This window comes from Peromyscus californicus, unplaced genomic scaffold, assembly GCF_007827085.1.
Source record: "Peromyscus californicus insignis strain IS unplaced genomic scaffold, ASM782708v3 Scaffold_10__1_contigs__length_136768540, whole genome shotgun sequence".
NCBI classification, from domain to species: Eukaryota; Metazoa; Chordata; class Mammalia; order Rodentia; family Cricetidae; genus Peromyscus; species Peromyscus californicus.
The window spans coordinates 114,994,703-115,018,018 of record NW_026294391.1 but is presented as its reverse complement, the minus strand read 5'-3'; the positions used below and the strand labels follow the sequence as shown (position 1 = coordinate 115,018,018).

Sequence of the window (23,316 nt, the reverse complement as noted above, 5' to 3'; positions counted from 1 at the left end):
TTGCTTTAAAACAAAGCAAAATGAAACAGTTACATGTAAATGCCTTGTGAAGGTTTCTCTCGGATCTGAGCTTTATCATGCAATGCACAGTGGTAGTGGTATGTCCTGTGGCAGGTTTTCACATCACAGCCAATTGTTGCTCCAGGACAATGGCACAAAGAACACATCTAAAGAAAAACAACAAAACAATATTCAAATGTGAGCTGCTAATACTGTCACAAACAGGTTAGGGGCATTCCAATTTCTGTCAGGAAAAACAAACTGGTTATTGAAAAAAAAAATCTAATTCATGTTATTTTTCTTATTTTGTCTCCTAAAAATAATTTAAATAAAATTATTCTGGTGGTACTTTTTCACTAACAAAAAATATAGGGTGTTATAAATGTCTGTTATTTTTCTATGGCCAAGAGAACATCTGAAATACTGTAAATCATGAATCTTAGCTATATATAAAAATCAGTATAAAAAAGATAGACTTCTTTTGCAATCCAGAACTTGCTGGATACAATTAATTAGGAAAAGTATCTCATGTGAATTTTTTTCCTTAAAACTTCCACTTAAATCAGCAAAAGAGCTGATGATATAGCTCAGTGATACACTGTTTCCCTAGTCACAAAACCTACCACCAGTCCCTAGTACCACCACCCAAACCAATTTTTAAATCAGATTTAAATGAAGAGTTAATGAAAATTAAGAAATATTTAAATGAAAAATCTTTGAGAAAAACTCCCCTATACTATTTGGGAACCTGGTAAAATCAATTGGAAGTTAGGCCAGTAGAAAGGATAAAAGAATTATAAAGCAGTTTTAATACCTTGAGCTGAGGATATTCTGTGATAACTAATTGATTATACTGTGAAAATAGGCCTGCCTGCTTCAATTTAATCTTACTTACCTTCTGCATTATGAATTCAAGCCAACAGAAAGAAGAAGAGATTCTTTCAACTCAATATATCTTACATTCTGAACTTATTAGATAGTAATTAACTAGCTCATGCTCTATATTTAGAAAGCAATTCTTTTTTGGAAGTACATAACAATCATTATTAATGGTTTGGTTTCACAAAACACAGTGTACTGTACCCAGTGGACTTTTAATGTGCCATCTCCTAAGCTATAAATGCCTTATCAAAGTGAATCACAGTAAGGGAAAAACAAAACCTTAACTTTGTTTCCTGGTTGCCAGATGCCTTCATCTTAACTCTGATCTCAGTATTCAGAAGACCAAGGCACAAGGATGGAGTTGCAGGCCAGCCTGGGCTACATTTACTGGGACTCTTGTAGCATGAATCTTAGAGAGTCTTATTAATAAAATCAAACCCGGGGCCAGTTATTGGGGTGAAATGCTAGATGGTCAGAGAGACAGAACAAGCCACAGCTACCTCACCTCGCCGGATCCTCAGCTGGTCTTGTCTCCTCAGACTGGAGTCCTCATCCAGAATAGGTCTCAGCTGAACTGCTGCTAGAAGCCTGAAAGCTTAACCAGCCAAATGCTTAACCAGCCAAATGCTTCTAGTTCCTGGTCCTCACGCCTTATATATCTTTCTGTCTTCTGCCATCACTCCCTGGGATTAAAGGCTCACTCCCTGGGATTAAAGGCGTGTGTCACCATGCCTGGCTGTATCCTTGAACACATGGATTTCTGCCTCTGGAATGCTAGGATTAAAGGCGTGTGCTACCACTGCCTATCCTCATGTTTAATATTGTGGCTGCTCTGTCTCTGACCCCAGAAAAGTTTATTAGCGTGCACAATATTTGGGGGAATACAATACCACAGGACTCTGTCTCCAAAAACCAAACCCAAGATCAATCATGCAAAAAACAAACAAACAAACAAACAACACTTATGATCCTAACATTTGGACTACTTGGTCCCTAAGCAATGCTGACGTACTAAGAGGTAAATTCCAATAAAATTTCTCACATTTCTCTAAGGAAATCAAACACTTAAACTCATTCATGCTATCATTTTAGAAAATACTCATGTAAGTCAAAAATAAATACTCTCAATGTAGGTACTTCCCAGAAAACACAAGGGCCACTATCCACTATTAATACACAAGAAATAACCCACTTCTTCAAACGAGCACCGAAACACCAAGTAATTACCATAAAAAGAAACGCTGTGCTAATGGGGGTATAGCCAGATCACAGAGCACTTGCTCAGCATGTGTGAGGCCCTAGGTTCAACCTCCACCTCCAGCACCACAAAATGAAGGATTAGAAATACTGCCTTTACAAAGTTTATATCCCTGTCCTAGTAATTGCACTTCTACATATTTACTGAAAATACTATCAGGCATAAACAATTTATGTTTAAGCACATTCACTGCAGAATTGTTTTGAATAGTCTCAATTATAAAACAACAATCGAAACATGTTTAAATAAATTACGTGTCTTAGCAGCTGTTGTTTTTCACTCATTAGCACTTAAAAAATTAAAGTTAATAAAGCACTATGTAAAAAAATAATAAAATAAATAAATAAATTACATCCATATGAAGGAATAGTCTATTGCTGCTCCTTGGGAGGCTTTTTTTTTTCAGAGAGCATCTCACGTTGTAGCCTAAGATGGACTCAGATTTGTGATCTGCAGCCTCAAACTACCAAGTGCTGGAATGATAGGCATGTCCAGCATACCCAGCTTCAAAGTAATAGGTCTATAGATGTTTAGTGAAAAACCAATACGGGATATGAAAATATGTTAATTTCAATCTCAATTATATTTCTAGTATATAGTCTTTGAAAATGGGTAGAAGCCAGGCAGTGATGGAACACGCCTTTAATCCTAGCACTTGGGAGGCAGAGGCAGATGGATCTCTGTGAGTTTGAGGCCAGCCTGGTCTACATAACAAGTTCCAGGGTAGGCAGAGCTATACAAAGAAACCCTGTCTCAAAAATAAAAAAGAGAGGGCGGAGTTACCAGAGACTCGGAAAATGGCTGACCGGCTTGCTAGCTGCTCGCTGCTGGGAGCCTGCTGGGCGTCCAGTTTGCAGCAGGAGCCATCGGATAAAAACAAGCACTGCCCTAGATAGGCGGTGCTCAGCGGAACGCTGCGGAGCCGCGCCTCCAGGTTTGCTTTTCAGGCTGGTGTCTCACCGCAGAAGCTTCGACGGGTTCTGGCGCGAGCTGGACCGAATGACCCAAAGGCAGCCAGACGGCAGTGCCTGTTTGGGAGATTTGGTTTTGTATGCTGTATCTTTCTGAGATAATCTCACAGTGCAGTGCTGCAGTTGATGAGAACTCGGTAAATCCGTTCGAGTGGGAAAAAAAATACAAAAAGAAAAAAGGAGGGTAAAAGTAAACATAGCAAAAAGCTGGTTTGCTATTTTGGAATGCTCTTAATTCTCTGTATTTTCTGATTTTCCTATAGTATTCAAAGTATTTTGTTGTGCAAAAGTTATTTTTTAAAAGTATCAGGAATAGTGTACCCAATGCATTCAGTGCTTGTCTCTCAGCTGAGAATGCAAAGGAAACCAAAATATGCCAGTATTGGGGAGGGGGGCTATAAGTTCAGGTATGTCCAAAGTAAGTAGTGTAAGCTGCTATGGTAACAGAAAGCAACTTCATAAATAACCAACTATAGCAACATAGGAAGATCATGGTTTTAAAGCGACCAAAAGCCTATTTTGTCGTCCGTTCCATTCAATGAAGAATAGTGACAAAATACCAACAAAAATATTTTAGGGTAGAAAATACTTGTCAAGATAAGGAATAGAATTTCTTTGGGGTTTTGGATTTTGGGGGAGAGGGTATTTATTTAATACTTAAAAAAATATATTTTTCCATATTTTTTATGTGTATGGGTGTTTGTGTGCCCAAGGAGGCCAGAAGAGGAAAGGCACTGGATCCCTTGGAACTAGAATTACACATAGTTGTGAGCCACCAGGTGGATGCTGGGAATTGAATCCGGGTCAGCTGGAAGAGCAGGCAGTGTTCTTAACCACTGAGCCATCTCTCCATCCATTGTTTCTCTTTTTGAGATAAGGTAGGCAGCACAGTCTAGCCTTCATCTGGCAACCCTTCTGTGCCAGCTTCCCAAATGCCAGGATTTTAGGCATGCACTCGTATGCCTCTCACTGTGTTATCCCAATCATCTATGCTATAGCCCAACACCTGCAACAATTCTTCTCCCTCAACTCCTACGGGACAGGGTACATGGCAGCCTCATCTTAGTTCTTACAATTGTGCTCCCTATTTGGCTATTTTTTAAACTGCACCTTTATTTTTTAATAAATGAATAGAGTTCACCTTCTATAGTATTTGTTTGTAACACTGAGAAGGACGCTAGGCCTTTGTCCATGGTAGGCAAGCACTCTCCCACTGAAAACTAAGAGAGTGCTCAATAAATTTGTTGATTTTGTTAACTGTGTTAATTTAATTCTGTTACTGTAAGATTGGAATATCTTACACACACACACACACACACACACACACACACCCCTTAAAAATTGAAGACTTTACCTATTTATCTTCAGGTGCTTCTAAAAATGATGATGAACTGGATGTAGGCATATACCTTTAATAGCAGAACTCTGGAAACTGAGGCAATTTCAAGTTTGATGGCAACTTGAGTTCAGGATTTACTCAGAAACCAACAGTGGCTAGAGAGCTGGCTCCCTGGATAAGAGCACTTGCTGCTCTTGCAGAACATGGGTTCAGTTCTCAGGACCCACATAACGCGTCACAACAATCTGTAACTTCGCTTCCAGGAGATCCAACACTCCCTTCTGACCTATCAGGACACTGCACAACACATGCACAACACTCACACACATTAAAACAAACAAAACCACACACACACACACACACACACACACACACACACACACACACACACACACACACCTGACAAACTGTATGATCCGGAACTAGAAAAAAGTGAAATTGAGGACAATTCAGTTGAAAGAACACAGAATGTAGGGAGGAACAGATTAGCCCTTCTAGAAACAAGAATGAGAGCTTAGAGATAAACATCATAATTAAAGAAGCTAGGAAAGATAGGTAGGTGAAACCATTTCTGAAATGCAATGGCAAATAGAAACAAAAAAGGAAGACTTTTCTTAAAAAAAAAAGAATTAGAAAGGAAGCGAGAGCTACTGTCTTTTTGGGGGACTTGGCTGCTGACAGGCTTCCCCATAGCCTGGCGGCTGTCCTCACACACATGCTCATACGGGCAGCGATAACAGGACTCCAGGGGGTTAGTAATAACAAAAGAAAAAAGACATGAAGTTAGCAGGGTGACAAGGTGAGGGACATTAAGAGGAGTTGAGGTCATTGGATATGATACAAATAAATTTCCTAAATGTACAAAATGTTCAAAGACTAAAGAAAAATTAATTAAAAAAAAGGATGGGCATGGTGGCACATGCCTTTAATCTCAGCACCAGGGAGGTAGAAGCAGGGGCAGGCAGCTGTCTGTGAGTTCTAAGGCAGCTAGGGCTACAAAGTGAGACCCCGTCTCAAAACACAGATCAAGCGACCCTGCCCTCACCACTGTCACCATCACCGCAAGGTATGTCAGACGGACCTAGCCCTGGTACCCAGGATCTGCCTTTACAGAAGACATTTGCTCTGCAATCTGCCAGTCTTTCCCTCATTTGTCCTCCAGAAGAAGACTGTCAGCTGCCATTTTCATCAGGCCCTCACTGTATCCCTGGCACCTTCAAATGTGGGAAATGAAAACTAATGTGACAGGAACATGTTTTTCAAGAACAATGGTGTCCTTTCCCTGCCAAAAAAGGGGCTGACCTACCGAGTATTCTCTTGAGAGCTAATTTTCTTTCCTCCAATGAATGTATAGGTCTAAATGTTAATTCTCAGCTTACTCTGCTTGTATCCTATTCCATGTTCTTGTTTTTAAAAGGCAAACACATTGTCCCTGATACTGCTTTTCTTTTACCACCCCCCCCTTCAGCTTGCTCCTACCTAGAAGACCTGATAAACCTCAATTATGAATCTCCAAGTGCAAAGTTGGAGAGTTTGGAAAATGAGGTCCTGTCCTATCCTAGGTAACTGCACACATCCACAGTATGGTCAGAAGCCGTGCGAACGAACGGCCAGAAGTTCTGCTATGCTAACGTAGGTTAAGCTGTACCACAGAAACAAGTCTCAAGGAGCTGACCCGAAGATGAAAGAGGAAGCAAGCCATGCACGAGAGGACACACAAAGAACTGAGAGGACTAAGATTCACCGGACAGCCGAGCATACCTGCGCTTCAGTCAACTGAACGAGACCGAGAATGAAAGAGGTCTCCACGAAGTCTTAAGGATCAAAAGGAAAAATACTGTTTTCTCAGTAGCTGTGAGGAGAGAATGAAAATGAGGTTGCCAACTTCATGGACAGGCACAAAAAGAAAGTGTCTGTGGCAAAGCTAGAATCCAGCGGCTACACAGAAACACTTAGAGCACAGCTCCATATGGCTCAACTGTAGCAGAGGAACCCCCGGCATAGACAGAGCAATACTGTTAACAGCCATGGAGACACTCGCTTCAGAAAACTGCTTTGAATAACAAAATGCAAAACAAGATGTGAAAAGAAGCCATGCTCCTGAGCCTATAAGGCAAAGACAAAAATTGTCAAAAGCACCTAAAGAAAGGGACACCCTAGCTAGGATATTTTCACAAGAGACAAGCTCACCTTACAGTGGTCTGGCTCCTTCTTTTGGCTGTAATAACACCATCTCTCATAAAAACCAGAAAGCAGGACAGTACAGTTGGGGCAAATAGTCAGAAATGCCTCAATAATGTTGTGTATCTCCAGGACCATAGTTTAGAATAATACCTCACATATCCAACACAGACAAGAGGACCCTCTGGCTTACCTACTTAGTTGACAGTGACCAAATTACTTGTTAAATTTTTTTTAAAAGAATGCCACTGCCAGGGAGGGTGCAGCGTGAACTCAAAACTGTTTCTATGTGATCTTATAGCTATACTCCTGGTATCAAAACCAGTGGTTTTGAAGATCACACATAAAAACTTGCTTAGAAGATCTAAAGAGAAGCTAAAAACCATCTATAAAATCTGAACACTGTCAAATCCTTGAAAAATGGCAAGTTGCTTACAAGACAGATTTGGACTTTAAATTCCAGGTGCCTCTAACACATAGGGCCAATGAAGAACACTTGTTCCGTTTTGACCCGAGGACAGACTAATGGAAACCAGAGGACAATAAACTCAGTCTGTGAAGCTCTTGCCTAACCTAACCCTCTGACCTTATGCTGAGTACTCACATATTCCAACTCTCTCCAATTACCTGAATCATGTCTGATAAGAAAAACAGATTCTCATGTGAGCATTTAAAGTTTGTTTTCTCCCTTTGTTCAACTGAAAAGTTCAGACATTTGGTAAGTGCAGACCTTTTCATTTAGATTCTTCCCAGCTATGGGTCTTTGCAGCTGAGAATCCTGTGAACTGGCAGGCTGCTTGCTATATTTAATCTGTGAAGAATGCCAAAAACATAGCCACACTCAAGTAAGCACCAAGACAGTCCCCTAAAACACAGAGAAATTACTTGACATTACTGCTCAGTTGTTTTTGCAGTTCTGAGGATAGAACCCAGGGCCTTGAATATGCTGCACAAACAACCTACCACCGAGCCACACCTCCTCAAGCTCTGGTTTTATATTATTGGTTTTGGTTCTCCTCCATTAGCAAACACAAATGAGAATTTTATGACATAAAGTTAGTGTTCCCAATTATAAAACATACTAAATGAAGGCAAAGAAAAAGACTGCATTTAAATAAAAGCATTTCCATAATAGCCAAAGACACAGTTTTCTCCATCACTGCTTATTTTCCTTAATCACCCCAAATGCAAAGTTCACTTTAATATAAATTTCTGGTAAAATATCTACAGACATTAAAATTAACCTCCATGCTATAATTGGCTTTTTAAAAGAATTCCCACTAGCATGAATACATTCATAATGCATGTACATACAGTTACAGAGATGAAGTGAAAAATCTCCCTGATGAAAACTGACCTCTTTTCCTCCTCAAATACCCTATAGGCAGATGTCCTGTGAGCCCAACATGGCCTACTTCTGGATTTTGTAAATGAAGTTTAATTGGAGTACAGTCATAACCATTTTTTCAGTATTGTCTTTGATTACAATTAAGTCCACATAGCTGGAGGAAAAGCTTCACAAATTTATTATCTGGTCTTTTAGAGAAAAAGTTTGTCTTGTGGCAGACACCTGTGCTCCTAGCACTCAGGAGGTTGAGGCAAGAGAACTGCAAGTTCAAAGCCAGCCTGGACTATATAGTAAGATCCTATCTTATAAAAGCCAAAGTGTGCCAGGCGGTGGTGGCACATGCCTTTAATCCCAGCACTTGGGAGGCAGAGCCAAGCGGATCTCTGTGAGTTCAAGGCCAGCCTGGTCTACAGAGCCTGATTCAAGACAGGCACCAAATCTACCCAGAGAAACCCTGTCTTGAAAAATAAAAAAAAATAAAATAAAAACCAAAGTGTGCCTGTCTGAAAACCAACCCCTTTTCTGATTTATTCAAGCTGGTGAGGGATCGCTGTTCTAAGAGCTTAGGTAGCATCAACAGTCACCCAATATCTTCTGTTTCTGTATGCAAAAGCCAAGTGGGGGCATCTTGCCCCCATTCAGCCCTTACTAAATGCTAAACAAGCCACACACACTACTTAAGCAGCACTGGCATACTGCACTCATTTAACCATTTCGAACACTTCTTCCTTGAAGCGCTCCCTTCCACCTTTGCCTTCCATGGTATTGCTCTCCTGGTGGAACACATTTCAAAAGAGCCCCATTTTGTGGGAAAAGGTTTTACTCTGTAGTCCAAGCTTGTCTGGACCTCATATCCTCTTCCTGCCTCAGCTTCCTGAGTGCTGGAATTACAGATGCAGGTCACCATACAGACTCAAATGTCTTTTCCACGCAGCCTTCTGACTTCTCAGGTAGATCAGCTGTGGTCTTCTTTCCCAGCTCTCCCAGGCCATTCTTTACTTCTAAGAGTGATTTATTTCATGTCTATATCCAAAGTATCTAGCTTTTAGTAGGTTCTTTAGTACTTAATAAACACATATAAAGATAAAATCTAAGGTTTATCTGACAAATATAATGCCCAAGAATACAACAGAAGTACCACCACACTGGGTGAGTGAAAGTTGAAGAGATGAAAATCATCATGTTTGAGGTACATACATAGTTCTCTACCACCCTGAAGAAATAACCAGGCTAATTTTTCTACCTTCCAATCTGTCAAAGCCTCAAACAACACAACAACACTGATTAACCAAATCAGGAATTTTATGTTATGCCAGGACTTCCAGTTTAAACCTAGCCTGTTTTTTTTTTAAAGATTTACTTATTATGTATAGTGTTCTGCCTGCCAGAAGAGGGCGCCAGATCTCATTACAAATGGTTGTGAGTCGCCATGTGGTTGCTGAGAATTGAACTCAGGACCTTTGGAAGAACAGCCAGTGCTCTTAACCGCTGAGCCATTTCTCCAGCCCCCTAAACCTAGCCTGTTATTAAAGGCTTCCTACTTTCTCCAATCCAAACCCATTCCTCTTTTGAGATGCAAGGGCTGATCAGTGCCCACTTACTTGTTAGAACAGTACAGAACACAAAGAAGACGTAAAGCACTATGCTAAATGTTTCCATGTGCTATGCCCATGTGATGCTAAACTAGGCAAAGAGAACACAGTCTCAACTCGCTTGGAGCCCACAGTTCACCATGGAAGAAAAGCTTGCCCATGTGTTCCGACTGCAAAGCATGCCGGGCTGCACCATATTGCAGAGACAAGCCTGAGTTTGATCTGGCCACATAAAAAGAACTTTTGTGAAGTAGCAGTGAAAGAAAGCATAGAGGGGATGTCTGAAAACCCAAGAAAGGAGAGTCAAGAGGCTGGGAAAGGTACATTAAGACAGGATTGCTCAATGTCATGCTCATGTCTCTGGGTAGTGTGGAGAGTTCCGTGAGCTTTTTTAACAATTAAATGTGTGTCTGGTGTGTGCACACACATACACACACACACACACACACACACACACACACAGGCCAGTGTCAGAGGACATCTTGCAGGAATGATTGCTTCTCCCCTTCTACCATGTGGTTCCTGGGGATCAAACTCGGGTTGTCAGACTTGGTGGCAAGCGCCTTTATCTGCTGCGCCTTTACCAGAGCCGAGCCATCTCACATGCCCGGCAGTAGCTGTCAAAAGCAGTTAAGCACGTACCAGTGCTATGTTTACTAGAAAAGGAGAAGATGAAAGCCTGATAGAGGGCAGCAGTAAGAAAGAAAAGACAAAGTCTCCTCAGAAATAGAATCCACCTAACAGACGTGGAAGGAAGGGTTGAAGGCAAGGGATTCAGAAAGAGACTCAGATTTCAGGGGGGAAGGTTATAATACTGGTTTGGACAGGTTGAGTTTCAAATGCCTGCAGGACATCTACATAGAACAGGCAAGGAAATTGCAATCATTATACTTCCTTCTCCACAGTGCCTATTGTACATAACTTGTCTCCAGAAAAATCCTGTTTGCCTTGCCTCGTTTTGAGTTGAAATTTTGTCTGATATTTAAAAAACCCTATGACCATTCTTACTCAACTCTAATCGGTAAAGCTCACAGCATTTCCTACATTCATTCCTACACCTGACTATCTCTAGAAAGAAGCCTTAAGCTTTTAAATAGGGAACAGCCCTCCCCAAAAAGAAAGCACACACACACTAGGAGTTATCCATTTAGATCCTAAATACGGACACCCTACCTCTGCAGTGCCACGTGCTCCCTTGCTACTGAGTAAAGACTAGAGAATGAGTTGTCTTATGGTCAGAGCCTACAAAAAATATCTCCACTGTAAAAATAGACCATTTTAACCCAAGATGTGTATAAGGCTCTGTCCTAACAGTAAGCAAGATAATGCTACTGATGGAATACATTAAGCAATAGGAGTCTGAGTGTGCCATAAAATCAACAATCTTTATTACAAAACTATCACACTTTATTAAAATGTGATTTGAGGTGAAGCAGCTTAAAAGAATGGCTAGATAACCTGCTGATTACGAGTGCTGGCCCTAGATTCAAATCTGAGGTCTGTCACATACTAGCTACATAACCCTAGACACTCACGTTACTTACTTCTCTGAGTCTGTTTCCTTTTGTATAAAAAAGCAAGGATGAATACTTTCTTTCCTTTCTTGCAGCATGATTGTAAGGATTAATTAGGATCATGTATTTAAAATACTTTGCCTAGTCCTTAACACATATTGAGCACTGAGGAAGTGTCAGCTAGTTCTACTACTAGATAAAGTATAAAACGTTCAGGGGAGTTCATAAAGTGTATGGCAGAAAATTCTCATTTGAAAATAGGCAAGTTTGGGAATCATGTGAGGATGGTCATTGTGTATAGGAGGGAGTGATTCTTTTATTTATTTTATTTATTTATTTATTTTTGGCTTTTTGAGACAGGGTTTCTCTGTGTAGCTTTGGAGCCTGTCCTGGAACTCCCTCTGTAGACCACGCTAGCCTTGAACTCACAGAGATCCACCTGCCTCTGCCTCCCGAGTGCTGGGATTAAAGGCGTGCTGCACCACCACCACCACCACCACCACCACCACCACCACCACCACCACCACCACCACCACCACCGGCTAGGAAGGATTCTTTCTAAATAAAGGGAGGGAAAAAACCTAAATACTTCTTTAATGGAAAGAGAAATTAAGAGATACATTTGAATTACTGAGGGATGAGATTCGCAAATATATTGCTGTTTTTATTTCATGTGACCTGAGTAGAATCACAATTTCCTAACACCAGAACAGAGCAGAGGAGCAGAGCATCTTGGGTGACTTAGGTAATCTTGCCTAGGGGTAAGGAAGGTGAACTACATGACCTCCTGGATTCTTTTGCTATCTGTGCTCTATCTGACACAGGTACTAATTAGTAGAAGTAACTATCAGTGTAGATCTTAGTGATCTTACCAAGTAGCTTCAGAAAGAATACATTCTTCAAATACTACGCTCACATGTCTCATGAGAAATTCAAAAAAGCAATGGTAACTAATAACTTTACTTGGAAATTATATTTTTTTTTTTTTCGAGACAGGGTTTCTCTGTGTAGCTTTGAGCCTTTTTCCTGGAACTCACTTGGTAGCCCAGGCTGGCCTCGAACTCACAGAGATCCGCCTGGCTCTGCCTCCCGAGTGCTGGGATTAAAGGCGTGCGCCACCACCGCCCGGCCTATATTTTTTTTCTATATGGCTGGACAATTAAGGATAAATTTTACAGGTGAGTGTAGCATATACCTATAATAACCCAACACCTGGGAAGAGTCGTCAGGAGGATTAGGAACCAAGCTCATCCTCAACTACACAGTGCAGTCTGAAGTCTGCCTGGGACACAGGAGACCCTGACCCAAAAACAACAAAAACATATCTGGCACAGGGTTCAGGTGTGATGTCTTTGTATGTCTTCAATGAGAACTGGAAGTCATTGTGGAAAAATAACTAAACTACAAAAACAGTTTTGTCTTTTTCTCGCCATACATCCTGGGCCTTAACTGTATATTTAAGATAATGGAAAAGAGATGAACATGTTCACACAAAATAGCTTTCCCTCTGATCCTTGAAGCTGATATGAAAGTGATGAAAGTTAACTGCCTATGGCTGCCAGGAATCACATCCCTGCACCTCTTGCTCTCCGGAGCATTCCCACCTTTGCAAGACTCCCATCCAGCCACCTGCACCTGTTCACCTCAAGTCTTGAGTCTGCCCCTCTTCCGTGGGGCAAATAACACCTTTGGAAATGACATCAGGCACTGACTGAAATCTGCCACAAATGCACTCAGGAGCCTGGGCTCCTGCTTTTGATGGTTTTCAGTGGGTATTCATAAGCCTTTTCATCTCAAAATGCACATGAACTGAAGCCAGGGCAAAAAGGCTCACGGGATCAAATGCATTAAAAAGCTGACCAGGGACGCCAGTTACTTGGTTTATATGTAGTTTAGATATATAAAACTCTTCATTTTTTATTCTTTCCTATTTGACTTGTGGTCCTTTTATTGTTTAGACAAATCTACACTGGGAAAAGTAAAGAAAACTAAAATCAAGAATTTTAGTTACTTGGCAGTACCTCATTAAAAAGAAAACAATTTAAGCAAAGAAGGAAACTGAAAGCTAAAGTTATTTCAGGGCCTGGAGAGAAAGTTCAGCAGTTAAGAGCATATACTGCTTTTGCACAAGACCCAAGTTCTGCTCCCAGCATGCATATCATAACAGCCTATATATAATTCCTGCACCAACGAATCCAACGTCTTCTGTCTTCCATGGGTAACTGCATTCATATGCACATACCCCTACACAGATGTAAACATACACATAGTTAAAAATAAGTACTAGGGGAAAATTTAAGGGGCCATCAAGGTGACTTAGTAGTTAAGGGCACTTGTTGCTCTTTCAGAGGATCCACATTCTCAGTATCTACATGGCAGCTCCAATATTGGGGGAATCTGACAGCCTCTTCTGGACTCCATGGGCCCCAGGCACGAATACAGTACACATACATACATACACACAAGCAGGCAAACACTCATGCACATAAAATAAAAACAAAAATAATTAATTTTTAAAAGGTTATTCCAAAGCGAAACATAAACGCTGCTCTCCAATTCACTGTATAAGTAATTTAAATTCTAACATTTTGGATGAAGGAAGAAGAAAACAGTCTAAGCTATGATACACTCCTCTTTTGTAACTATTCCACAATTCAAGATGCCCATGGTGTCAATTAGCTTTTCAAACAAATCCTAGCTCTTAGTGAGTTAGTGCTTGGCAACAGTGTACAAGCTTGAGAAGTGTTCCTATCAGTGACCCATCCCACCAGCCTATGGGAAATCTTTCTACCTCTTATAATAATTTTGTCATTGATGTTTAGTATGTGATGATAAAACAGTATCTACTGATAGGTGGCAAAAAGACAAGTAAGTTAATGACTTGTCTAAGGTAACATTAATGTGTCTGTGGTAATTATCCAGAAAAAAAAGGCCATAGGGCTGGAGGAGTAGCTTTGAAGGAAAGCACATGTTTAGCATCTTTGAGGCCATGGTTCAATCTCAAGCACCAAAACATATTTGATGTCATGACTTGTCTGCCTCGCATGCTTTCTTTCGTAAGTCTTCAATGACATTAGCAGGATCTTACTTTTATCTGTAAGGAGTAACTACAGAGGTGGCTACCGTTTATCAAGTCTTAAGTATGTGCTGAGCACCATACTTAGTCCTGTATGTTCTCTTTCAATCCTAATAGTAACTCTGCGGGGCAAGTATGCTCATTATCCCTTGAACAAGAATACATGGCTAGGGAAGGAAAGAACATATTCAGGGTCACCCAGTTAGTGACAGAGCTGAGACCCAAGCCCAAGTCTATTACGATTTCTGGGCGTTTAACCCTCAATATTATTCCACTCACTAGATCAAGGAGTTATATATAGCACACTATACCTGGGGGGAAATTAACACCCTACTTTATAACATTCAAAACAAAACAGTAATAGTAATTCTATTAGTAAATTAGATTAGTAAATTCTAATAGTAAAACTTGTATCAAATTCTGGTATTTTATTTACAAACAGGTTCAAATGCATTGAATCTTGATTGACTATAGCAGCAATGACAGATGTGTACTTCTGCTTCACGTAACATGCAAAAAGAAAGCATTGAGTTTCATAATACTATTTCACTATCAGGGGCCAATACCATACCTGGTCTGATTACAGGAGGCATGTTAAGTGGTACAAGCTCTAACACATCAAGAACAGGAAGGGTTTTTACATATAATGACAAGGAAAAAATGAAGCAATAAGGTTTACAACACTACTTTCAAGTAAATAGCATTCTCTTGTTGCATCTGAATTTGTTTTAAGGACCAGGAAATAAAAACACAGGTGTTCTGTTTCTTAAAAAAATCAGAGCCATGGCCGGGCGGTGGTGGCACACGCCTTTAATCCCAGCGCTCGGGAAGAAGAAACAGGCGGATCTCTGTGAGTTCAAGGCCAGTGTGGTCTACAGAGTGAGTTCCAGGAAAGGCGCAAAGCTACACAGAGAAACCCTGTCTCGAAACACCAAAAGAAAAAAAAAATCAGAGCCAGGCGGTGGTGGTGCATGCCTTTAATCCCAGCACTCGGGAGGCAGAGGAAGGTGGATCTCTGTGAGTTCGAGCCCAGCCTGGTCTACAGAGATCCAGGACAGGCACCAAAACTACACAGAGAAACACTGTCTCAAAAAACAAAAACAACAAAAAAAACCAGCACACTACAGTTATGAAGTAATGTAAATCCACTAAAGGAAAAAAAATCACATTTAAAAAAAAAAGATCTTTTCTATTATTACATACAGTTTAGGGCTGGAATGATAACATATGTTCACAGTTAAGATCTTACTACAACAATGGATATAATTTCAACAAAAAGCTCAAGCAAGAGAAACAACCAAATGAAAAGAAATCTATCCATTAAATGTTGCGTGGTAAGTCATGTGTTGTAAATACCAATGGAGATGACACTACTTTTCCCAAGGAGCAATATAACATCTTGCCAATCTGGTTATTGGTGGTGAAGATAACTACAGGAACATAACTCTAGCGCAGCTTCGGAAAAACTCCTGGAAAATTCACCAAAAGTTATCCAAAGTCATAAATGCTGTGTCACAGAGCCAAAGCACAGAACAATATTTTGTTAGCAAGAGTTATCATTTTCCTGCTGAGGAGGCACTGTCATCTTAGTTTGTGATGACCCACACTAATTTTATGATGAAAAAGGAAGACATACCAGAATTATGAAAAATACATTTGAGTGAAGTTTTTAAACATGACACATGCAAATTAAGCAAATTATTTGTTTTGTAAGTGATCACAGCCTTTAAGATTTTCCTTTTGAGAAGAAATATTTCAATAGTACAGATACTGATTCACTCCTCTTTCTTGAGTTGTAAACAAATCAAGCTTTGGATTTTACTGGCTAGAAAATAAAAAAGAACCCACAATTTAAAATTATATAAAATTTGCAAAGTATACACTTTAAAATAAGTAATTTCCTTCTTTGTGAGTTTAAAATAATTTTTATGTTCAAGAGGCACAAATACCAACTTACCAGCTTTGTGCCCCTTTTAATTTCCTTTTGGACATCTTCAATAGAAAATCCACCAAGACTCTCATTATCGGAATGTGATGACACCAAGGCCGACGAAAAAAGCTATAAATAACATTTGAAATCATTAGGGTTTATACATAACTACATTAAGACAATGAATAAGACATTAAACTTAAAAATGAATTTTCTATTAAAATGACATTGCATAGTGTGAAAGCATTTCTTCAAATTTTAACAGCATTTTTTGCCTTCATATTCAGTAATACTAATGTGTTACTGAGATTCTCTCTCAGGAATGGTTTTGAGGTCTCTCCATCGATGCCAACATACTCACCATGCATTTATGGTGTGCTGCCACCTTCTGGTTTTCAGATATCAGTAACTGTCCACACTCCTTGTCTCTATTTGACTTACAAAAGCCGCATTTGCGCTGTCTTGTAGACCCTTTTTTCTGTTCAATTGAGCTTGACATGATTGTTAAACTGCTTATAGAATGCCACTTTAAGCCTCAAGAAATGCTACAGAGAAGAAGAATGGCAACAAAATGGTTAATTTCATTTAAAAATTATACATTTGCATGCAAGTAGTTTAATGTCTGACCTAGGTTTTAATAGAGTTACTTAAACATTAGTATAGATAAATACTAAAACCCAAGATGCCTTCCAGATATAATACATATTAAGAGAGGGAAGTAGAAAATGAAATCAAGTCTAGAGTGAGAGAAATCAAAATGAATTCAAATTAGGAGATATGTGGATAAAAGTACTTTTGTGTGGATAAGAATGTATAGCATAGCTACCACATACAGTGGTGCATGGCTATAATCTCAGCACTTAAGAGTTTCAGGCAAAAGATCATGAGTTCAGCCTGGGCCACAAGGTGAGTCTGAGGCCCCTCTGGGTTACAAAGTGACACCCTGTCTCAAAAAGCATATAGAAAACCAAAATCACAAAATTAAAGCGTCCTCTAATAATTAATAGTAAAAAATATTTTTCAAGTATAAGTAGATGGCCATCAAGGAAATAGAATGATAAAGACCTATGAACAATTTAAAACTACAAAGAAAACTACAGAATATTAAGAGAACTGAATCTTTAATTGCTTAATTTCTTCCAGTTCACATACTGATAAAGTATTAGAAATAAAATTAAGTGTAACTTTAAAACAACTATTTTTAAAATTTGAAATAGTTCAAATTTAAGAAAATCATGTTTATGACCTCAAATTCTTGCTATCCTGTTCCTTTTCCATATAATGAAATCATAAAGCTTCTAATATTGTACCATAAAATGCAGCCATTAGGACCCTAATATTTACTAAACCATTTTATTTGACTGAGAATTATCCTAAGTCTGCTTATTAAAAGCCAAACCAACAGTGGTCTTCTACATGCAATAATTCCTATACAGAAGTTAGCAATACTGTGCAGTGGAAGGAAAATTCTTCTGAATGAGCCTTGCATTTGATCAGATTATAATTATAGGTTGTACAGTCAAACCAAAAAAGGGAAGAAAAGCTGTAACACAGAAGTCTACAGATTTGCATCATCGTTCTCAACACAGATCATTCAATGCCACCAACTCAACAAATTTCAAATCAGTGTTTTGATTTGTATAATTCACCCAATTAATGGGAGTAAGCAGCTCAGGCCCAGGTTGGCATAACATACATCACAATCAATAGAATCTCAAACTTCTGTCTTCAAATTCGCTTATTAAATTGCCACTTACATAGGTTTGAACATTTTCGTGACATTGTGTTTAGAGACTTGGCTCACTAACAACTCAGTCGTTGGCTCTGAGAAGCATCTGTTCACCAGTAGCAGCAGTAGCAGCAAGGTGATGCGGGATCTACAACCACTCAGAGAGCTATTCAATGTGGATCATCTTGATGTAATGTAATGAGAAGCCACAAAGAAAACATTTCTTCTCATTAATTTATATCCAGTATTCTCTTTTGAACAAGACTTCAAAGGTCTTGCCGTCTCTGCTTTGATGGTTTAACGAACTCTTAATGCTATCTATAATTTTAAATCCCTCAGTCTCCCAAGTGCCACGGGGTACTTCTCAATATACCGATTTCAGAACACTGGCTAGAAACTTTGAAACTGACTGAAAATAGCAAATCTTTTAGCATTAAAAAAAGGACAACAGAGAAACAAAAGAAACAAAAGGGGAAGTGTGTTTGCATTTGCTCAGGCAAGTATGTGTCCAGTTGCTTTATGAAAAATATAGCTGTTCCAGTTTTTAGAGCTATGCAAAAACACCAAGATTCATAAATAGCACCCAGATATGCTACTGGAGTTCTAAATGAGTTTCCTTCACTATCACGCAATGAATAACTGGCAGTGTGAAGTCACCATGATGTATTCAGCATTTCTCCAGGTCATCCAGGCCAGCTGAAAGGATGGTACATTATAAATCTAATCTTCATAGACATCTTTAATGTGCTGTCTCTATACAATCCTAGCACTGGCTTAAAAAAAACTGACTTAAGATAAGCAAAATTACTAGAGGGAAAAAAATCACTCTTTATTCCCAAAATTGATTCTGAAATGTTAGCCCCCCAAATTCTATCCTTATTAAATATTGCCTCTTTTCACTAATAAACAGGTACACTGTTCATCTTAATTTTCAGAACCTGCTTTTCTAGATATTAGATTCCAAAATCTAAAAGAGAACAAAAAATACTTAATTTTGCATTTTTAAATATTCATGTATTTCCTGGTAATTACTTTATATTTTATTTGTAAAGTGAACATAAACACACGAATGTGCAACAAACGATTAAATTTTTGCCCTGCTATGTAATGGCTAATTGGATTTTTCCACTAAAATTCAAATAATGCATGTGTGCATAGCTTGCTGATTTTTTACATCTGCCTTATAAAACATGCAGCGGCAGAGACCATCATGGAAACAATGACGCCCAGCAAAACTGTCTATCATAAAAATACAGATTTTTATCTACTGCTGTCACATTTGTGGTCTCGGGTTAAGCAGAATAAGGACATTCAAGCATCATTACTATAGGGTTCATAATCATCCACAGCTATTTAGCACTTTGATTTTAATTTAAAGATTTTCAAGAGCAGGCAAAGCTCGAAGTTTAATACTTTACCCCGACAATGAGACCTTTCCCTTTAAAAAAAGATAATGTCTAAAGCAGAGACAACAACATCTTTATGGGAAACACTGTTTAAACGTCTGAAAAACACAGCGGAAACAATGAATGCATTTCTGATTTTTCAAGATACAGTGAAGCACCGAGGTAGAAAATCACCTGAACAACCAAGGAGGGCATTCGAGAACCAACTGGAGAGCTCATTCAATGGCTGGTATCTGAAAAGAACGTTTTCCACAGAAAAAAACAAACAAAACAAAACAAAAACTGCAGTTCCGGAAGATGAAAACCCTTCCGCATGCAAGCCAGTTGAAATGTACAGATAGAAGCGTGATCCTCCAAAGATAACACAGCCTTTCTATCAGGAAAGTTACAGAGGAGAGATATAAATGAATAAGAGATGTACCGGAAGGGCACCTGAATTTGGTTGCACGATATCATTACATGCTTCGCACTGCTTTTTGCGGTTATTCAAAAGGAAACTAAAGGAATTTTCCAGTTGTTTCAAGCCAAAGGGTAGTGAAAATTTTGAACTGTATGAATAAGACCTGATATTACGTAGAAACTAGAGGAAAATTAAAGGCTTTTCAAAGATCAAAAGATTTGTTTTTCACTTTCACGCAGAATATCGAAACGAACAGAAATTGCAAGAGAACGCCGTGCTGTTCGCTCATGTAATAAAGGACCAGATACGAAACAGAGCGGACTCTCTCCGTTATTTATTCCCCGATCACACACTAGACTCCTAGATCTCCCTCTAACCAAGGCGCTGAATAAACTCGAAAAACTATCCTCCTTTCCAACACTTCGGCAGGTTCTTTTCAGCCAGAAAGTCGAGGGTCCCCCCACCGATTGTCCTTGGCCAAGCCTCTGGAATTCAGGAAAATATCATGGAACCACTTTCTTCCCACTCCTCCCTCCCCCAGGAGTTCGTCCACGAAGGATCTTACTCCAAAGCATCGCCTTATCCATCACTTTCACCCGATTCCCCTTGCCCAGGAGTTTTTCTTTTTCTCCCCCTCGTTCCGTAGGGCTCACCCTCATGCCATCTTAACCATTTTTTTCTCTTACACTTCAAAACTAGGAGTCACCCTCCTTACCCCTAAAATGATCGAAGCAACAGCATAGAGTTTTTTTAACACCCCCCCATCCCAGCTTTTCCCTCCTCTGATGTGAAGCCCCCTCCCCCGAAGTCCAGGCAGCCGCCTAGCGTGTCCCTCAGCGCACCCGAGGCACTAGGTCGCCAGCCTCTGCGGCGAGCACCAACAATGCGCGGCGCCTCTGGGGGTCCCTGACAATGAAGGAGACCACCGCGAGTCCCCCCGTAACAACGGGCAGGGGCGGCGGCCTGGCCACCGCCATCCTCCCCGTCTTCTCCCGCCACACAGAGAATGGGGGGCCCTTAGCTCCCGCGGGGAACTCACCAGCGTGGCCCACGGGCGGGCGACGGGAGAAGAGCGCCCACGAGGGGAGACGAGGAAGGCGGGCGTCGGTTCTCCGGCACTGCCGAAGAGCGGGGCTCTGTCGCCGGGGGTTGTTTCCTTTCATTCGAGGAGAGACGGGCTCGCCGAGCGCCCTTACGTTACCTCCCTCCGTACGCACACGACCCACAGGACGTTAAGACGTCTCGAGCGCGCCGGGGACTCTGATTGGCCACCGAGCCGGGGCGGTTGAAGCCGCCGAAGTAGAGCGCAAGCGCGCAGACCAGCCCCTCAAAAAGCTCGGGGCGGCGGCCCCGCCTCCGGCTCGCGCGCGTACCTTCTATTCTCCGTTCTGCCGCTCGGCTGAGGCTTTGGGGGCAGGATCAGAGGAGACCGAGAAAGATTTGAAGAGAAAGCTGGGCACTGGGAGGAGAAGGCGCTGGGTTGGGGCCAGAAAGCTGAGACCAGGTCTTGGGGAACCGGTTTTCCAGTGACTCAAATGCACAGGCCTTAGCCCTTGCACTTGTTCGTCGAGGCCTTTTTACATCCATTATTTCATTGTACTCTCCTGGTATCCCTGTGGGGTCCTCCTTTTGCCTGATTTCACTGCTAGCAAAGACAGAGCTTCCAGTGCAGGTTGCCCGTTTGCATGGCAATCCTCGGGCCAATCGTTATAATCACTCAACCTTATTTTTTTTCGTTTTTTGGTCTTGGAAATGAGAACGAAATACCTCCCAAGTTTATTGTGAGGAAGAATAAGGATGCAGCTGAAGCATGTATAGCTGGTTCTCTGTAAATGCTGGGGTTGTCATAATCAAAAAAGACGAGTGATTTTCTTTATAACCCACACAGATGAACCAAATACCTAAACTAGCACTCTTTTTAGGCATATTGGAGCCATATTCTGGACTGAATCTCAGCTCCCTCACTTCTAGCTTCATGACCTTGATCACCTCTGGTCCCTCAGACTTGTCAGTTCTAAAATAGAGACCGCAATGTTATCCCTCTCAAAAGATTGTGAGAAATGAGTTAACATATGCAAATCACAAGAGAATAAAGCCTGGGGACATAGTATACCTTATTATGATGGTCAACTTTTGTTATTTTCTGCTGGCCTCTTCGGGGGGGGGGGGGGGGGAACCATTTTTAAAAAGAAAAGAAAATATCACTAACAAACCAGGGAGCCTTTAAAGATATCTTTCATGTAGCTATTTTTCCTGCAATGGGAGTGGATTTACATTCTGGATCCAATGCTTTTTACATAGTGTTTCATCAATTTTTAATTTTTTCCTTTCAAGGTCAACCTTAGATTTCAACGCCCAAGAAAACAGTAACCATAGTGGTCTAAAATTGATTCATTCAAATGGAACCCAAGGAGGTCCTACAAATCAATCATTTAGCTTCAAGGAACCTTTCTCTAGCTCCTGCTCCGAGCCTTCTGTCTGTCCTGATTTCGGCAACTAGAGCTGTGCTTTTTATCACATCCCTCCCGTGCTCTGGAACTCTGATTCACTGCCTCTGCTCTAGGGCATCCGTGGCTTTGCTCTAGCTTGCCTTCACTCTTAAAAGATACATCTACTTCCACTGCCCTTTGCCTCCAGTTACTCTCCAGGGAGTGACTAGAGATTTGCATAAGAAGATCCACAATATGTATTCCATTTAAACTGTATGTAAATCATAGGTCCTCCACCAAGTTTTACAGGATTATTGATGCCACAATGACACAGATGAATATATAAGAGAAAATGCAGTGGCTAAACAATGTGTAGTCTTTTTAGTTGACACCCCAGCCCATATTTTACTGCCTTTAATTCATTGTTTCATTCATGCACTTATTTGAACAAAGTTTAAGTCAATAAAAGCTTGCAAAACTAAGTTCCAAACTGAGAGGAAACGAAAATGAATCCAATGCAAACCCATCGAGTTCAGGGTGAAAATACTGAGACCATCAAGTAAACCAATACAGTATGGTGTGATAAAGGTGCATGCCTGAGGCAGACATCCACTACCTGATGCGTACAAAGCACTGTGGTAAGGTACAACACAATAATGAATAAGACACAGCTTTTCCTTCCCACTGATTATAGTCTAGGAAGGAAAAGACAAATGGCTACAACAGAAGATGTTAGCAGTGAGTATCTTAGACGGCGAGATGGGAATGCAGAGTTCCAAAGGCAGTTATCAGTGGATTCAGTTATTGTCGGGACCGGGTCTGGTAACCAGGCCCGATTAGCATGACAGGTGCAGCCTGTTATTTCCCGTTAGTGCCTGGGGGTATAGCATAGGCCCTACTGATCTCATATTGATTCACCAGTACACTCCCGCCAACACTCTCCTGGTCTTCTTCAGGCTTGGTTACTGCTTCTTTTTTGTTCTTCATAGTCAGCAAAGGCCCCAGCTTCATGACTTACTTTTAAAAGGACGGACTGAGCTATAAGATCTGGTACAGCCATCCTCTTACGCTTCCAGGAAGACTGACAGAGCTGTCTGTCCTGATTCCAGCAACCAGAGCTGTGCTTTGCACCACCTCTCCCGTGCTCTGGAAGCCCCGATTCACTGACTCTGCTCTGGAGCACCAGTGACTTTGCTCTAGCTTGCCTTTACTCTTAAGAGATTCACCTGCTTTCACTGCCCTTTGCCTCCCGATACTCTCT

General features: G+C 40.6%; 1 protein-coding gene across 1 annotated transcript in view; it reads right to left on the bottom strand.

Annotated features, from left to right (window-relative positions):
- Positions 1-20,837, bottom strand: part of Phf6 (PHD finger protein 6) — a 46,114-nt gene extending 25,277 nt beyond the window's left edge. Inside the window, exons 1-4 of the mRNA XM_052739584.1 lie at positions 20,666-20,837; positions 16,453-16,636; positions 16,119-16,220; positions 34-167 (exon numbers count right to left, since the gene is read on the bottom strand). Coding sequence (XP_052595544.1) covers positions 34-167; positions 16,119-16,220; positions 16,453-16,590 — 374 coding nt within the window. The 5' untranslated portion in view covers positions 16,591-16,636; positions 20,666-20,837. The remainder of the gene's footprint in view (positions 1-33; positions 168-16,118; positions 16,221-16,452; positions 16,637-20,665) is intronic.
- Between the last annotated feature and the right edge of the window lie 2,479 nt (positions 20,838-23,316).